Source organism: Pteropus vampyrus, unplaced genomic scaffold (assembly GCF_000151845.1).
Source record: "Pteropus vampyrus isolate Shadow unplaced genomic scaffold, Pvam_2.0 Scaffold151, whole genome shotgun sequence".
Classification (NCBI taxonomy): Eukaryota; Metazoa; Chordata; class Mammalia; order Chiroptera; family Pteropodidae; genus Pteropus; species Pteropus vampyrus.
The window spans coordinates 5,258,805-5,278,015 of NW_011888932.1; the positions used below are offsets into that span (position 1 = coordinate 5,258,805).

The window sequence follows — 19,211 nt, forward strand, 5'->3', positions numbered from 1 at the left end:
TGATTCTTCCTTTGATTTGTTTTCAACTATTTAAAAATGTAAAAACCATTATTATTAGTTCACAGGCTGTACAAAAAGAAGGAATGTGCAAGATTTGGCTCATGGGCCATAGTTTGCTGACTCCTAAACTAGCTAAACTTGAAAGTATCATTCTTAGGTATTTTTGCCTAAGGCTTGAGGGAATGAAGATCAATGGCTATTTACCCTTCTGAAGAGATTTACGTGCAAATATTTTTACTTAGATGTCAACAGACATCCCAAACCTCACATAGCCTAAGCAAAAACTTAATTTTTCTCCAAAGCAAAATGTTTCCAAAATACTTCTGTTTTGCTCTTTTCTAGCTCAGTAAATGACACCACATCTTCCTAATTACTCAAGTCAAAAATCAAGAAATCATCCTTAAATTTTGTTTTTCTCCCATTTCCCCACATCTTCAGTTGACTCTCTTTACGGAACATATTCAAAATTTGTTCATTCCTTCCATGGCCGCTATTATCATGCTAGTTTAAGCTACTTTCTCATTGCAGAGTATAACAACAAAATGAACAAACATTATGAACACTTATGAACCGACTATTCAACTTAAATATTGTAAAATTACCAGTATATTGTTACCTGTGTTATGTCCCCTGGAGGTAACCACTATCCTGGATTGTATATTTATCATCTTCATGCTTTTTTCATAGCTTTCAGAAATGTATGTATCTCTAAACAATGATTGGTTTTGCTTGTTTTTTCAGCTTAACCAAAATTACATCCTACGTGTAATCTTTTGCAACTCGCGTTTTTTTCCCATCAGCACTCTAACACAATGCCTCCATTGACTTTAGTGTGGATGCAACATCCCTCTTTCTATAACGAAGCTCACTCTTCACTTGTGATCTGGATGTTAAAAGGTTACGTTTCTAAAATAAAAATAAAATAGATGGAGGCGAGTACTCAACCATGTCAGATGTTGCTGAGGAGTCCAATGAAATAAGAACAGAGAAGTGGCCATTAGATTTGTCAACACAGAGTTTATTGCCAACCAGGAGCAGTGTCAGCAGAGTGATGGACACAAAATCTCAGCTGGTATGGGTCGAGAGTGAGTGTGACGTGAGGGAATAAAGACTGACAGTTCATAACTCTTCAAGAAGTTTTGTGAAGGGGAGCAGAGATGCAGGGCAGTAGCTAGAATAGGATGTGGTATTAGAAAATCCTTTGTCTCTCTTTGTTTTTGTTTTTAGGATCTGAGACAATATAGTATGTTTGTAAGGTGATGATAAGGGCCCAGGAGAAAGGGAGAAATTAATGATACAGGAAGAGTGGGAGAGAGGTCCTTGATAAAGCAAGAGAGGATGGAATCTAAAACTCAGGTTACTGGATTGAACTTTGATGGAAGTAGAGATGCTTCATTCACAGTAAAATCAGTGGGGGTGCTGGGTAAGGAAATTGATGGAGAAGTTTGAAAGTTTTGTTGGTGGGAAGATGAGAGAATCCCTGCCTGACTACTTTCTTTTGCTCAGTGAAGCATGAGGCAAAGGTATTAGTTGAGAGAAAGAAAGAAATTGAATGTGGGTAGGTGGAGGGACTCACAGTACAGCCTTTGAGAAGGAATGCCCATGTGGATGATAGGCCATCAAAAATAGTGACAGAAAGAAATGAAAAGAGTTAAAAAGTGTTAAAACTCATCGATCAAAGGGAGGGATGGAGGAGTCTGTATAGGTCTTCCCAAGGAGGCACAGCAGATGATAACATCCGAAGGTGAGAACCCTCCCACTTTTAATCAAGTAGGTGTTTGTAAGATCTGTTTGAATTGAATTGTTTGGCACTAGATTTTAGATAAATATATCAAACCTAAAGAGTAGACATCAAGGAACCAAGGCAGTGAATGACTTATCTCTCTCTTTTGCCCTACTTAGAACATGACTTGGACCATAAAATTTGTGTGCATTTCATTTAGTCCACTACTTGGAACCACTCGAGATATGCCTTTTCCATATTTACTTTTTGTTAAATTCTCCAATTTCATTGTTTTCAGAGATCTTTATTCTTCTCTTCACTGCCTGCTAAAACCTCTGTGAAGGGTTGGCTTTCCATCCTGATTCGATTGCTCTTGTCCACACCCCTACACTTCAGATGTGACTGCTAATCTGAGAAGCAAAACATGGCTTGGATCTGATTTGTTTAATGTACATATTGTTTCATAGAATCCTAGAATCTTGAGATTTTAGAGTTGAAGAACCTTCAAGGTCATTTAAGTCATTTAATCCAACCTCTTGCTTAATTTAGGATCTTCCTTTTTTTTCCTATTAGTGACTCTATTTAACCCCACAGTATTTCCCTTTACATAGGAAGTAGTTTCTCCTCAGAAGAGCTGACTTCTATTTCTCAATATTTGTATATTTAATCATTTGTGCCCATTTGTTTTGTAATCTCTTGGGCATATTGGCCTTTGACTTTCCTTTTCTCACCTGTCTATAATAGCTTTGTCCTCTCACTAGAAAACACTGTGGTTAGAACTTTAAGTGATTTTGTGACAGATGAATATCAAAGATTCTCTTTAATATTAGCCCTTACTTAGCTTTAAGCAGCAGTGGTTTGACACCTCTGGTCATAAAATTCTACACTTTGAAGCTCATCCAGATTCAACTAATGATTTCTCTCCCATAGCGGCTTACACTGCAGGTGGGCACCATTCAGATTTCACTTTCGCTTGCAATTTTTCCTTTGAAGAGAGTATGATTCTAGAATTCGATTCTCAGTGCTATAATAATATGGTAGGTTGTAGATCTTCAATGAGACAATGAGTGTTCCCTTTAAATTTCTTACCAACATGTAATTAACTGAAGACATTTAACTCTGTGGACAAGTAAACTGGCTTTGACATTGAGCACAGCCAAGTTTCCATATCCTGGTCATGTGTCAATGTCTGGATTACCTGGTTTGTGAAGTGTTCAGATCTTTACTCAATATAGTGAACTATAATGTAAGAGCAAGGTCTTTGGAGACAGTTAAGACCTGGACTCAGCTCTTAGTTTTGCCATTTACCAGCTGTATGTCTTTTGTAAATCATTTAACTTTTGTCAGCTGTAAAACAGGTAGAATCACATGCACCTCCTGCAATGTATGAGGATTGAGATAATGCACATGAAGTGTCCAACTATTACCTAGCACATGATAAGTGGTTAATAAATGTCAGGTTCCCTGTCCTTCTGTTGCCTGTGCATTTTTTTCTTTTCTGCATCTGGACTAGCAAAAAAAAAAAAGTCTTGACTTGATTCCTGGGTCACTCTTCATAATCTTGAAGAACTGAGAGCATTTTCAGGATATCTTATGTTATGTATTTCTTACCTCTAAGTCCTCACTGCAAGGGTAAATACTACTGCTGATGGAAGGAGAGGGGGAAGAAAAGAAGTAAATGTTTAGAGATAAGAAAAGAGGATGAGAGAGACAGGAAAAGGAAGTAACAAAGGAAGAGAATAGAACATGAAAGAGGCACACCTAATGGGTGATGGAAATTTAGGTAGAGAAATCATATGCCTTCTCATTGTACATAGTGAAGGCTACGGGCTACGAAATTAAACAGACTTGTGTTCAAAGCCTGGCTTCTCTGATTATTAGTTCTCGGACCTTGAACAATTTCTTTGCCTCTCGGCAGTTCAGTTTTCAAATGAAGAAAATGACAGAAAAATGTACTGAGTGCTTACCAAACATCAGCACTCTTCATTAAAATTCTCACAATAGCCTCATGTACAGAATTATGATCTTCATTTGACAGATGAGGAAACTGGCTTAAGGACATAGTTAGCATTTGTTTAAGATCACAGATTTACCCATAGATGGTCTGCCTGTGGAGCTCACACTATAACCACTGCATTAAAGCTATATACGTCACCGGGGTGAAGAGGACATGAGATGTGACAGTGAATGAGCCCACACGGGACCTGCCCATAATACGTACTGGTACGTGCTCCCTTCCTTTCTCTCTTTCGCTTCTCCTCTCCTTGGGGACTTGTCTTCTGTTATTCAGGTAGGACTTACTCTTCTGGACATATCCATCTGGTCAAATAGAATTTGCTACTCCAAGAGGAAACCTATTGTAACCTCGCCTGAAATGCACTATTAAATGTCACCATTAAACAAGTTACATTAGTACAATTGAAGCCTGTTTTCAGGGGTTGCTTCTGTTGATTCCACCCCTGGCTATAAATCAAAAAAAAAAAAAAAAAATCAGAAAAGGAGAAAAAAAAAAACACCTCTTTCTCTCTCTCTCTCTTTGTCTGTCTGTCTCTGTCTGTCTATGTGTCTCTGACTCTGTCTCTGTCTCTGTCTCTGTCTCTCTCTCTCTCTCTCTCTCTCTCTCTGTCTCTCTCTGTCACACACACACTCTCACTTACAGGAGTCAATTATTCAGTTTCCTTTCAAGTATATTTAACTTTCTCCTATTAAATTAGGACCTATTTGACCATTGTCTTACAGATTGCTGGTTATTTCTTCTATCATGTCATCCTGTGTTTTAACATCAAGTAGATAATATTGCCTGATTTGTTTATTAATCATTTAACAAAGAGTTCCTGGGAGCCTATTAAATTCTAAGCACCGTGTTAGGTAAGAGAAATATTAAGATACATGAGCTAGGCCTTCTGTTCAAGTAGATCATTGTCTAATGATCATAAAACCAAATAATTATCCTACAACATAAGGTCAAGAATGGCGATAAACACAAAGTTTATCATTTGTATTTTGTACTTTTACAGGATCAAAAAATGTTTTCCTTATGATTTTTGTCTTAATTTTTGGCTGAGAATTTTTCCTGCATTTTAATAAAAAAGAAATAACCACACATACTTTCTGTGAGTTATTTTATTAATACATGTTTTAAGAGTAAGCTGGGAATCTGATTTCTGCATCATCATTTTTTAAAAATTTGTTTTTCAAATAACTATGTGCTTTCTATGGCCAAAGATATACATACATGTTCATTGTTTAACATGTAAACAATGAAAAAGAAAAACGCTGAGACACAAAGGATATTATATTCCTACTCTCCCAGAATCATTTATTAAGTAACTTTTAAAGGTTTCATATTGTATATGGAGATATGTATGTGTGTGTGTGTGTGTGTGTGTGTGTGTGTGTGTGTGTGTATATGAAAATATGTTTTTCCCCTTCAAAACAGAGCCTACTGGGACATTAGATGTCTGGTACATGAAACAGAACATTGGCTACAACAGACAACAGATTTCTCTTTTCTGGAAGGTAAGTTTTCAGTGTCAACTTAAAATTCAGGAGAATTATATATTTGTTTGTTTTTATTGAGATATCATTGACATGTGAAGAGAACTGTGTATTTGAACGATACCTTTCAAGGACAGAAAAAGACCTTTTATTTCCATAGTGGCTTTCACGTGAGGCTTCACAGACCTTGTTGGAGCTCATTTTCTCAGCCATATCCTCATGATACTTGATTCCGTATCATTTACTTTTTCCAGATCAGGATGAGCGCTCTGATTGAGTCCCTTCCTCCACACAACACACCTTTTGCTCATCCACTTTCTCATCTTTTTCCCATCAAGGTCCTTTTCCATCACCAAACATGTCCGCTCTCTCATCCTATTACACCATCTCTTCTGACTCTTGTCCCCTCTCTGCCCACCCCTCTCTCCCCTACATACAATGGCCCCGGCAGTAACCATGCCACCTGACTTATTCACTTTTGGTGAAATTAAACATGGGAAGTCTGCACATATGGCTATTTAAGAATATATTTGTTGTGGTCACAAATGATAGCAGAAAACAATACAAATAGGAAAAGGAAAGCAGTTCTTCCTTGAGGATAGTAGTAAAACAGTAGAAATCGAACAGCCTTCCGGAAAACAGTGTGGCCTAATGTTATGACAGGATGTGAACATTTCACAGAGTGCTGAAAGCTGGCATTGTCGTTCCATTTAATCCGTACAAAAACCCTGCAGGTGGGTACTAGGCAACCCAACTTAACAAATACAAAAACTGAGGGTCAGAGAGAGGAAGTTCTTCCCAAAGTCACCCAGCAACTAAGTGCAGAGCTGGGACCAAAACCCCATCCAGAGCTCTTCCTGTCACATCATGACTCATCTTTGTTGAAAGAAAATTCTATTTGAATTCAGCTACTGATTGGCATACTCATAATAAGAGTTTTCAGGTGAGCGCTACTCCTCTGTATTTCCTTATTTCCCCCAAACCTCTCACTGCACCTCTTCCAGTTAAGGGTAAACAAACAGTTTTGGAATTATGAAGCTGATGAGCACAAAACCAGAAGAGTCAGAGTAATGAATATATAGTCCTATGATGGGGTTAGCATTATAGGTTCTGATAGTTGCAATCTTCTTCAGATTTAAGACATGAGCTAGGGAACAAATGAGCTTTCTCCCTTTTCCTGTATCTCACATGAAAAAATGTCTGGTAGAAGAGGAGACTTCTATAAATAGCTTGGTGAGTCATAATCAAGTTCTTCACTTTGAAACTAAAACTGCAGCTTAAAATTTATTTTGAAATAAAACCATTTTTAATAGCAAGGAGATTCTCAAAGCAAGAAACTTAGAGCAGTCATATCCATGAATATTACAGAAGAACCAGCTCAATTCTTGGCTATAAGTTTTCATTTTCACAGGCAAGCGACTGGTTAAACCCCAGATTCCTCCTCCCATAGTGATTCCTCCTCCCAAAATGTCCTCAGCAGTGATCTGAAAAGATAAGCTGTTTTAGTCCCATCTCACTCCACTCTACTCCAGGGTTTCTCTCTACAGAATGAGATTAATGATACTGGTACTTGAACTAAAATGAGAGGACACAAATGTAGAAAAATTATCGGGGCCACCAAAGGAAAATTACTACATCATAAATTTTTATCCTAACAATGAAAGCTACACATCCAGTGTCGTGCTTCTCACCGTAACTGAGATTAAACAGGCGTGATCACGGTACTATCAGAGCTAAGTCAGAATAAACAGTTATTAGCCACAGGTAATGTTTAGTAAACGTGCATGTGCAAATTATTCTCTGCTTCTCATTTTGATCTTGTTCCTAATCCTCACAAAGCTTTGATTCTACAATGAGGTTTTGGAATTCAAAGAGATTTTAATCCTCTTCTAGTCCACTCTTCTCATAAACATTGGCCCCACTCCAGCCAGGACAGACAGATGTCTCTGCTGAGACAGGGAGAATTCCACTTTGTAGGCAATCCGTGACAGGATGGGCATCTCTTATCGTTAGAAAACCTTTCCTTATGTGGAGCCAGAATTGTAGATGCTTTGGACTGAGACTGGCTTGATAAGAAACCAAAAATGCAAATTCTAGAAGTTTCTATAACTTGAAGCCAGATAGCGGTCAAGACAGGGCAGCTTTAAAAACCTTCCTTGACTGTCCAACCTGAGAGACTCCTTAAGGAAAGTTGAACCTAGTCCTCAGTTTTGCAGGGCTCTTAGAGGATTAAATCCTTTCCTGCCAAATCCTGGGCTTCTTCAATGGCCCCAAACAGGCCACTCACCTGAAGTGAGAATAAAACACTGACCAGAGTTACCGAGATGAACAGGACTGCTGTGGACCACAAAACCACAGAATCACAGACTTCTAGAGCCAAAGGAAATTTAAGCAGTATGCAGTCCCACCACCCGTTTTACAAATGCCGGTCTAGGGAGAGGATATGATTTCCAATGAGAGGATTTCGGGCAATATGGTGCTTGTTACTGGGAGCCTTTCCCAGGCAGAAATCACTGCCCTTTCTGTTTAGAACCGCTTCTGTCCCACTTGTCTGACTGAGGATTCCCCATGCCAGTCTCAGGCAGGCTTGGGAATTTGACAGGGTGGTACCATGGCACACGGGACTCATCTAATTGTCAGACTAGAAAGAAACGCTGCAGCCACATCAGGTGTTTTGTGGTGAGGCCCAAGTCAGACCTCACTGAGGAAAGGAAGCAAAGATGTATGTGTGGTGGGGTTGCTTCCCCCTCTGTGCCCCCCGCTGCGATTAATACTGGGAAACCCAATGAGGGGACACCCCACATTACAGAGAGGGGGAATTTCAGGTCTTAGCCCCAAAGGAAGCCCCAAATAAAACCCCATTACCTATTCTCCTGTGAACAAAGTGAGAGCACGTTTCTCTTGCAGTTGGGGAGATGTGAGGCGACCTTTCATTGTTGCAGGATGTTTACATTAGAGGAGAACAACCAGGTGCCGAATGGGCATAGCCCCTGTGTGTGGGGTGAGTATGTGTGTCAGTGTGGGTGTGAAAGTATGTGGGAATGTGTATGTGAGTGATGCCTGTGCATGTGTGTTATATATGTGTGAGTACAAAGGGTATGTGTGAATATGTGTGTGAGTGTGTGTGAGTCTTTTATATGTGTGAGGGATGTGAGTGAGTGTGGGTATGAATATATGAGTATGTGTGTAAGTGCATGTATGCGAATGTCTTAGTCCATTTGGGCTACTATAACAAAATACTATAGACTGGGTGGTTTCTAAACAACAAATCTATTGTGTGAAGTTCTGAGGCTAGAAGTTCAAGATCAGGATGCCCACATGGTCTGGTGAAGGGCCTCCTCTGGGTTGCAGACTTCTTGTTGTATCTTCACACGGTGGAAAGGGCTAGGGAGCCCTGTGAGGTCTCTTTGTAAAAGTACTAATCCCATTCATGAGGGTTCTACTTTCATGATCTTTTCACCTCCTAGAGGTCCCACTTCCTAATGCCATCACACTGGGCATTAGGATTCCAACATGTGAACCTTGAGGACAAACGAACATTCCGACCATAGCAGTGAGTGAGTGTGAGTGTGTGAAAGGTGCATATGTGGATATATGTGGGTGTGAGTGTGGGTGTGAATGTGTGTAAATATCAGTGTGTACATGAATGTGAGTATGTGAGTGAGTATGTGAGTTACTTATTTTCCCACACCTTAGGTTTTTCTAAAAGCTTCATTTCCTCAAAAATATCCTGTACTATTTTTTTGCCATAGTTAATTTTAAAAGAAAAAAATACTTTATGTCAAAGCCAAAAAGTACAACCTAATCCATGAAATACAATAATAAACACCTGGATGTTGTTAAAGCGATAAATGCAGTAACCAGTAGAAATTACTGCACTGTCACAAACAACCCATTTTGTATGAGAGCCTGTCACGGGCGGGGTTAGCAGTCCTGTCTCTCAGATTCCCTCTATCATCTCCTTCTGTGCAGAGTTTCATATTGTTTCCTTTGCTTTGATTAAGCATTTCAATCCCTGAGTTCAGTACACTTTGCTTCTAGTTAACAATATGTATCCTTTAAGAAGAAAATCGCGTCATGTACACACGCACACATGCACACACATATGTGATGTATGAAAAGATATGATAATGGGCAAAGCCACATTAACCTTTCCCATTTCCTCTGTTAATTTCTTCAAAGTCCTCTCACTGTTTTGATCATAGCAAATCACAGACTTTCTGAAATTAATGCTTGAGGCCATGGGCCTGGGAGAGGAATATCCGTGTGAATGAAGGTGAATTTATTCATTCATTAATTCATTCTTCATTCATTCAAACTAATCTATTAAAGCTACTCTTTAGTACTAGACAGTGCCGCATGCCAGGGATACGGAAGTGAGCAAGACAAATCCAGTCCTCATCCTTAAACTCACAGTCTAGCAGGACAGGAATGAGGGGGGATGATGAGGACACTCAGGCATGTAGGAAGCATTCAGGATTCAGCTGGGGGATGATGATGGGGCTCACACAGTAGAGCAGGGGAACGGATGAGGAATCAGAGAGGACCTCTCAGAAGATAGTACTGGAGCCGGCCCCAGAGAAGCAGGTGAGCCAGGACAAGGGTGGGAGCACATTCAGCAGGAGACCCTCTGGGATCTTTGGATCCAGCATATAAAGGATCACTGCAGCGAAGCGCCATCCCATAGAAATATAAAACAAGCCACACATGTGAGCCATATTTTTTAAAAAATTAAAGAAACAGGTGGAATTCATTTTAAAAAGATATTTTATTTAACCCAAATATTTCTGGAATGGTTCCTATTCCAACACATAATGGGTATTTTAAAATTATTGGTGAGCTAGCTATTTTACACTTTCTTTTTCCTACTAAGTATTTGAAAACTAGTGTGTCTACTAAGCGTCAGCCCGGTACAGCGGCTGAGAGCTCACCTTCCAGAGAGCAGCACGTCTCAGTTTGGACTGGCCACACTTCAGGGGCTCCATGGCTTCCTGTGGCTAGTGGTGCCCTGCTGTAATAGACAGCTCTAGGGCTTTGACAAGCAACACAGAAGACAGTGGGGGGACTCTTGGTTACAAAAGTGGTGAAAAGATGTGTCTTCTTAATCATTTGTTAAATGAATTAATTCATTTTGATAAACAGCTACCCTCAAACCACAGAGGGCAAGAAGAGAAAGTAATAAGCCCATACACCAGCTACAGAAAGACTTTTGGGACCAGAGGCAGCTTATTCAGTACATTCACTTTGTCTATTTCTCCCTATATTTCTCTATGTCATATGAAGACTATTCCAACCTATATCACATTGAACTGAAGAGATGAATTCTTTGTCCTCATATGAAAGAGATTCAGTAAAAGTGGACAGTATTATTTGTAACCTGATTTATATTGATGTAGGACAAAGGCCTATTGTAAATCCTAGAGAAGACTGTCTGCCAGGAGGCTGAGGCCCTTATATAATTATAGGAGATATCCAATCTCAGAATCAATATTTAAATACAAAAGCAGCAGATGGAAAGATTTCAGTAGTTTTATTGCAATAATCAACTCTATGTCCTTCCCTTTCCCAAAACTTGTCCCACCACAGGCTGGCACAGCATTTCAGAAGATAGTTTCAGAAAGGACGGATTGCTTTCCTTTACTTAGTTGTCACACATATTATACCAGCCATAATGTAGAGATTTTTGGTTGGAAAGCAGAAAAGGGTCAATGACAAAGATAGGAGCGTATGTAGCAGAGAATTAACAGAAGATAGAAAACAGAGGTAGAAGGAGAGTTAAAATTTTGCCCTTACAAAAGTTTCCATTATTTTGCTGTTTTTTTTTTTTTAGCTGAAAGCAAGATAGAAATTATACAAGGTAACTATAACTACCATCAGGTATGACTATCAGTTAAATCAATTCAGTGAAACAAAACACCCAGGGAATATCTGCTGAGTGCTAGCATGACAGTGGTTAATAGTTCATCCTCTAGATAGAGCTGTGCTGAGTTCAAGGTTCAGTTTTACTACTTAATGGCTGTTTGTTCCTGAGCACGGTGCTTAACCTTATTTTCCTCACAAGTAAAGTGCAGATGATAAAGTATATAGCACATGAGCTTGTTGTTAAGATTAAGGAGAGAATTGTGAAAAGTGTTTGCTAAGTCATTGTTAGGAGGCAAACATTGCACATGACACAGGATGCAAAGATGAGCTGACAGGCTAGTGGGAAGATAGATGCATAGATAGATCATGTCAATACAGTGATTTTTAAAAACTTCCAGATGAGGGTTGTCTTTTGAGTCACTCCTTCGCTTGGACTGGGGTTGCTGAAGGCAGTCATGAGTTCTGAAATTAAGGTACCCAGACTCAAACCCATAAAATTATATGTACTTTGTAATCAACTGTATGACAATGGTGAGACTTCCATGTAGAGCTGTGGTATATGCCAGTTGAGGTGGCCTGGCTCTCCATAGGTTGACAGAAGAGGAATATGAGTAGGATGGGGAAAATGTCAATTATGATGATTTTTATATTAGAGTAACTGAGAGAAGGGAACTCACCCACTGTCTTTAACATCTGACATGCACCAAGCACTCTTTAAAACAGTTTACTCCCCACAGTCCATTGAATCCTCCAAGAAGTCTATGCCGTGCATAGAATTATCCTCCTTTTACAGATCATGAAATCGAACCTCAGAGAAGTAAAATAATTTGTCCAATGTCACGCAGCTGCTACATGGTGGAGCAAGAAAGCAAAGGATCTGCCCACCCCACCCCCCAAGTAAAAGGTCTTCACAGACAAAGCTGAACGAATAAGTGTGTTCAAATTCTTCAGCTTTCTAAGGGGTCTTGATTATAGACTTTTATTTGAGATAGGCTAAGATCTAGCTGGTTTTGTTTTTGTTTTCATCAGGGGAAGTTCAAAGTAAAATATTACTTCATGACAAGTACAGTAGTTTTTAAAAAGTTTTAAGTAGAAATAATTTATCAATTTACAGAAACACCCTTCCTCCAATCTCCAATGTACTTCAAAACAAAACAAAAAACAGAGGCCCACTTTTCTGACATGTGTTAGATTTCGTCCTATCATGGGTTACATTCATCAAGTTATTTTTGATGCTAAAAGCCTTTTCAGGCAGCAGAGCTCTTAGAACAGGTTTATGAGGGAGCCGTTCACTCTCTGCTTCTCAGATAAACCTGAAAGGCTAAGTTTACTAACTTAAATCAGAAAGGCTAAGTTTACTAACTTAAATCATTTCCCACAGGACAGAGCAGAAAGAAAACTGAAGAAGAGGGGCAGTAGGAAAGCTTTTCCTTTGTAGCATACTCCTACCAATAGGAGAAAGTGACAATGACAGTAGAAACAGTGGCTTGAGACCAGCTTCAGCACTGCCCACGTAGGTACAAGTACCTGGTCTTTCAGACACTCTCAGAGATGCCAAAAAAGGTCCAGACATCTCCTTCCTCACTCAATCCACCAGGGGGCGCACTAAAATATCACATTACTTTTCTGGGGACGACTCGAGTCCGTTTCTTAATCACTCGAAGCTTCAGCACCCTCATCGGAATAGGGAGTGATAAGGACTAAATGTAGCAGTAGATGTAAAGCTCCTGGCTCATGGTATGGCCTAATACATAATAGCTTATCCCTTATCACCCACCCAAACAAACGAACACTGGAGTAAAAATAAGTTCACCTGGAAAGATCCAGCTTGCTCCTCAGGTCACAGTTCTTCCGGGTTCACAGCTTGTCTCCTTGTGACTCAAGGCTTGTTGTCTCAGGAAAAAAAAAGTTCTGGATTTCCATCTTCCCCAAATTTGCTGACCTCGCATCTGCTTTTGCTGCTACACATCAGAATGAACCACAATCTCATAATTAGAGGAGTTCCTTTGCAACTTTGTGCCAGAAAGGTGACTGGAGATCCCAGCTGTGAAACATGGCAGCCCATACTTACCAGTCCGTCATCTCGGGCTCGCCACTATAAGGGGTAGAGGAGTCACTAATCTAGAAGTCGGGAGCCCTGGATTCCACTCTCACCTCCCTCAACTATCCCTTGCATGTCCTTAAGTCATTTCATGTCCTTGGGACATAGTTTCCCCATTGATAAAATGAAATGTTGAATTAATTGTTAATCTATAGAATCCCTTTAGGTTCGGATGTCCTGATGAAATAGAATACTATCAGAGCCAGGTATAATCTTGGAATGATGGATTGCATACATTATTTGCAAACTTTATGTTTCTATTATTATTTTTTTAAACCAAACTAATTATACTGTTGTCAGTTGCTTCAGTTGCTATGAGCCTAGCTAGATAAATACTTGTTTTCTTATTGGCTCATTGGATTTTTTTTTGTTCTATAGACCTTGTTAAACAAGTTAGGCCTGTTTTCAAATTTGGTTAAGGAGACCAGTTAACCTGAGAGATGTTAAGCTTTATCCCAAAACTTGAGCTTGATATTTTATACAAGCATAACTCATGGGATACCATATTTATTTGTCTGACTACCTCAACCCCACCCTCTCCTTCTCACTAATATTTTCGACTCTAAAATTTAGGATGTGGAGGGGAAAATGCAAGAGTATGGGTCCAGGCCCTTCACTATCCTCTGGGAACCTTCCCTCATCTTTTGGATCCATACCTCTGTGTACTAAATCACTATGATTAGCTAGATTTCCACAGAAGTCCCGAGGCAAGTTCATTGGATCCAAGATGGTGGGATATTTCCCCGCTTCTTTCAGCACTCTACCATGGGGTCAAACAAGATTGGCTGAGGTGTCTATGTAGAACAAGGAGAGGAAGATAATAAAGGCTGATGTGCAAGGTGTTTTTTCTAATTAGGACTCTGTTTCCTTAGTTGTCAGAGTGGCACCAAAGCCTCTTGGGTCCCTGGCAAGAATGGGGGGCTTGGTGAACTCAGCTAACTCTGCGAGGGTGCCTTAGGGTGGGGGTGCATGGGGAGAGTGGTAATAGTCCTACCTCTGGACCTCCAGAGAAGACATAAGGAAGGACAGAGTGATAGACAACGGAGGGAATGGCTTCCCTAGTCACCTTTTGTTTTAATTTATCCAGTTTTTCTCCTAAGACAAAGGGTATGTATTAATAACAGTTTAGAACACCGCAATTTCAAGAGCACTCAGTTATTCTAATTCGCAAACAACAGGCCTTTGAGATCAGCTGTGGTGGACATTTGAAACACTAATTTTCTTGATTCTTGCCAGTACACAAAGATGTCTTCTAGAGAAAGGCTGAATGTGCACCCAAAGAGCCCTCAGCAACATGGCATTTACCTGGTGCATTGATCATGGTGTAAGAGCTAGTCTTGGACCGCGTGGATCCAGAGAAGAACCTAGGATAGGATCAGCATTAATCAAGTTCTCAGAGACTAAATATAATAAAAACTTCATGGATTAATTTATAGTGAAAAATACAGCTGTTGGGCCAACCAGAAGGCTTGAGTCAGCAGATAGGAACATTCTCTCTCAGTACGCTAATTATTTTGGAAGCCAAATTATAAGCAGAAGAGTAATCTATTCATTTAAAGTGAAAAATACACATTTTAAGTGAACCAGATGTTCATGTTAGCCCAGCTTCTCCTGAAAAATAAACTACATAGGAAACCAAATTAGTAGAAGATTGCTTAGGCAGTAAAGAATCAAAGAAAGGGGTATTTGCCAATCCTAAGGTGTGTCTTTCTGCAGCTTGAGGCCACCCCACGCCCCATGGAAGGAATAGTCTTGCCAAGAAAACTAGAATGCTCAAGTCTGGTGAGCTAAGCCTTTCTTTCCCTGCACTAGGCATGGATAGGCACTGCCAGTGCTGGCCCTGGCAGCTCTCCATTTTCATTGCTTCTGTTTCCTGTGGTCTTTATCCAAGCAGGGTTAAAATACCAATAATTAGTTTTCTGCTTACTTTCTGGGATTATTCTCAAATGATCTCCATTGGAATTTTTGCAGCTCCAAAAACTCATTAGTTACACATTATAAACAATGTCTTAGTTTCCTAGCACAGACAGCTAATCCAATTCACTAAGGAGGGATTTTACTAGTTTAGCTCTTGAAAACGTTTTTGATTTTGTGAGCAGCGTTCCACTATTGAAAAAATTATACATGTGTGTGTCACAAATTTAGAAATGGAGATTCAGAGGAGCTGAGTGCCTTGCCCTGGGTCACTCAACTGGTGATTAGTAGAGCTGGAACTCAAAGCCCAATCTTCTGAGTTTAAATCCCACCCTTGTTCCATTGGGTGTAATTCAGTTTTCTACTATTAGGAAGTTTCATTTTGAAACAGGAAAGGAAATTCAATGTGGTTTTAAGAATTAACTTTAAAAACGTTAAGTGATATTTTTTTTCTAAATGGTGGGGGTGCATGAACGTGTAAAGTATGCAGTGGAGGAGATGAGAAGATGTAAATAAAAAGATCCCTCAGATGGCCTGCTGCAAGGGGCCACAAAGTCCAGGCACAGAGCGTCCAGAGACCTTGTCTGAGCATACACAGTAAGTGGATGTGTTTTGTTGCAGAATCTGAGTGTATTGGAGGCAAGAGGAAAAATCCTCCACTATCAAGTGACCTTGCTAGAGGTGGCAGGGGGGAAAACTACACTACAGAATATCACAGAACATACCTCCTGGACTTGGGTCATTCCCAGAACTGAGAGCTGGGCTGTGGCTGTGTCTGCAGCTAACTCAAAAGGCAGTTCCCTGCCCACTCGTATTAACATAACGGATCTGTGTGGGGCAAGTAAGTACCAACTTTTCTTTAATATTGCCTTTGGGAAACTGTGTCTTATCTCTTATCTTCTGCGGGCTCAGCTCAGGGCCTGGCATGAGTAGGATAGGAATTTAGACTTTGGAGTCACTAGGTTTCAGAATCTGTCTTTTCCACTCAGACTATGAGTAAGTAGCCTTGGACAAGTGAATTAACACCTCTGAGCTTCAACTTTTGCCTCTCTAAAGTAGGGATTATATTACCTGCCTTGCAGGTCATTGTAAGATTAAATACAGAGACTAATACATAGCAAGCGCTTAATAAATGTTCATTAAGGAAATATTAGTTATATTACATCAAACACTAATATCTGGCTTATTTTTCTAGAAGCAAGAATAATATGTGTTGTTAAATTCTAGAGAAAAAACATTTTACACCTACAAACAAAATATATTTTGCCAATAGTATTAAAATAAAATTCTGGCTGTAATAAAACTATAGTAAAAATTTTCTGTACTACAGCTCTTTATTACACAAATTTAGATATGTATCTCATTATCTACACTGAAAACCTCCCAACTAGCTGTATACATTTTATAATTGCATTCTTTGAAAAATAACTTCTCCAGATAAAAGCCCATAGTCAAGAAGATGAGTACTAATGCTATTTATCAAGATCTGTGTTATAAAAGGATTTCATGTCAAGATTATTGGCCTAACTTTTTTCAAAAATGAATAACAGAATAAAACTATAATTAGATCCTCCCTTAAAATTCAGTGTAATGATTTTATCTACATGTGAATCTAGCAATCATCATTTTGAAGAAGCTTCTACGAAAATATGATTATTTTATACACAGTGTTAAACCTCATATATCTTTTCAGTTGCATATCTATAAACTCTATTATCTATAGATATGATAGAGTAGATGAAAATAACTAGAAGAAAATACAAGTAAATATTGATATAATATTGGGTTGGTATATGAGTTATGAATCGTTCTTAGGAGTAAGGGTTGCTTTTACTAGAGGCCTGACTACAGTGATTTATTTATTCTCACACATAAAAAAAGGTCAGAGGTAGACAAGCCAGGGCTGGTGTGACAGCTTTGTGACAGCATCAGGACTCCAGGCTCCTTCTTTCTGTTCCCTCTGCCAAATTGGCTTTCATCCTTCAAGATGAAAATGGTCCATGATGGCTGCCAGAGCTCTAGCTATTTCCATCTAAGAAGCAGAAAAGAAGGAAAAGAGAAGGGCTCACTTCTCACTGTTGAGGAGCTTTACCCCAGGTCACACAACACACTTGCAGTCATTGAGTCTAACTGGTCACCTGGCCACAACCAGCTGCAAAGGAGGCTCAGAAATATGTTTCAGACTGCAACATTCCCTTGCTAAAGAAGATGAGGAGAGAATATTCGATAAGCAACTGGTAATCTCTGCCTCATGTGGGGTAGGCACTAAAGACAGAAACCTGAAGGAAAAAATGGATTAACTATGGGGGGAAAAAGCTTAAACTTTCTGCATAGTAAAATAAAATTTTTTAAAACACTATAAATTAAGCATTAAATATAAATAGCAATTTAAGAAAAGTATATATCTCATTTATGGCAAAAGGAGAGTTATCCATCCATCCATCCAACTTTTTAAATAAATAAGAAATAAAGGGATATGGATAGGCAATTCTAATAATAAATATGAAAGGAGCAATAAAGATACGAAAATATGTTCAGCCTAACTAGCAATCAATGAGATGCAAATTTTGAAAAAACAGGAGAAACCAAATCAAACTAAGGAAGAGTAGGTAGAATCAGTGTAACCCGTATTGGTGAGAGTGTTGGAAAAAGATAATCTGTACCCTACTGGTGTGTGTGTGAATTGGTACAACTTTCTGAGGAACAGATTGACCATATATAACAAACTTTAAATATGAATGAATCTTTTGACCAAGAAATGTTACCATTAGAAACGTATACTTAGCATATAATAGGATAAGTGCTTAAAAATGCAGGTGAAAATACGTTTGTTGAAACAATTTTTTAAAAAAGTAAAATACCACAAACAACCTAAATGTGAAATAATAGAGAATGAACTGGTTTAATATATCCTGGCTCTCACCTGCCTTAATTCTACACTAGCATTAAAGTGATGCTGTAGTGGTGTTTTTATTAACATGAAAAGAAAGCCATAAATTTTCAATAGTGTATACAGGACGATGCCATTTAAAATATATATTTACAGGAGTATACATTTTTTACACAGTAAAAAATCTAGTAGAATATATATAAAAATGTTAACAGAGGTCATCACTGCATCATGGAATTACAGGTGATTTTCTTTCCCTGTTGCTTTTTATATTTTTAATTTTTTTCTTCAGTGGATAAGTACTACAGATATGATTTTTAAAGTAAATTCTGTGGGGGAATCTGAACTCATACCACTGTTTAGTATTCTGCCGTTGTTAAAATGTAATATATCAGAATACTTCAAACCTCACTACAGATGAGTCTTAGGGATATAAACCTCATGAATTTTCTGGGCCCCTCCCAAGTTCTTTATTTAAATTTGGTAACAACTTCTCAAAACGACATATTCATTATTTTAGAGTTGGCCTCTACTTTATTCATTCAGTTGTCCTTTACTAGAATCTAGCAATAGGTGAAAAATACTGTTGAGGTTCTCCAGTTATATTTAACCTAGCGGGAGGGGCAAACATATAAGCAAGTTGACTGTAGTATAGTATAAGTGTGAGATCAGAGGTATGCACAGCGAGCTCTGGAATAGAAAAAACTGAAGCATGGGCTTGGAGAGGAGGTGACATGTGAACAGTGCATGGAGGGACAAGTTGGTGTTAGCCAGGTGAGAGAGTGCAGGCGTGCAGGCCTGAGGGTTTGTTTTAAAGGGGGATCTGATCAAGCATATAAGTTGAAAAAAAGAATCAGGAGTGGGGAAGAGTTGAAGATAAAGGGGAGAGGGGATAATTGATGGAATGAGGCCCCCGGGGAGCTTGAAAAATGATGACATCCAGCGACGAAAAGAGTTTAAGAAACACTTCTTCCGCTCAGAATGGGCAGGTGTTAAGTAAGGATGAGGCTCACTAAGTATGAACACATAGGAGAGGTAAGGTAGGACACTGAAACCGTTCTCTACAACTGAGCTGTCGCTACGAAGGTCCTAGTCCTGGAAATCTTGTATTCTTAAGAGCCTTTTGCCTCTCCTAAGACCATACCTGACCCATCCAATACTAGTTGCTGTGCATCTCGGAGTTTCCTAGAGAACAAATTGCAAATCAGTCGCATAACCCTATC

At 39.1% G+C, this 19,211-nt stretch overlaps 1 protein-coding gene across 1 annotated transcript in view; it reads left to right on the forward strand.

Annotated features, from left to right (window-relative positions):
• Positions 1 to 19,211, forward strand: part of IL12RB2 (interleukin 12 receptor subunit beta 2) — a 62,599-nt gene that overhangs the window by 20,395 nt on the left and 22,993 nt on the right. Inside the window, exons 8-9 of the mRNA XM_023536220.1 lie at positions 5,163 to 5,242; positions 15,720 to 15,939. Of these exons, the coding sequence (XP_023391988.1) occupies positions 5,163 to 5,242; positions 15,720 to 15,939 (300 nt within the window). The remainder of the gene's footprint in view (positions 1 to 5,162; positions 5,243 to 15,719; positions 15,940 to 19,211) is intronic.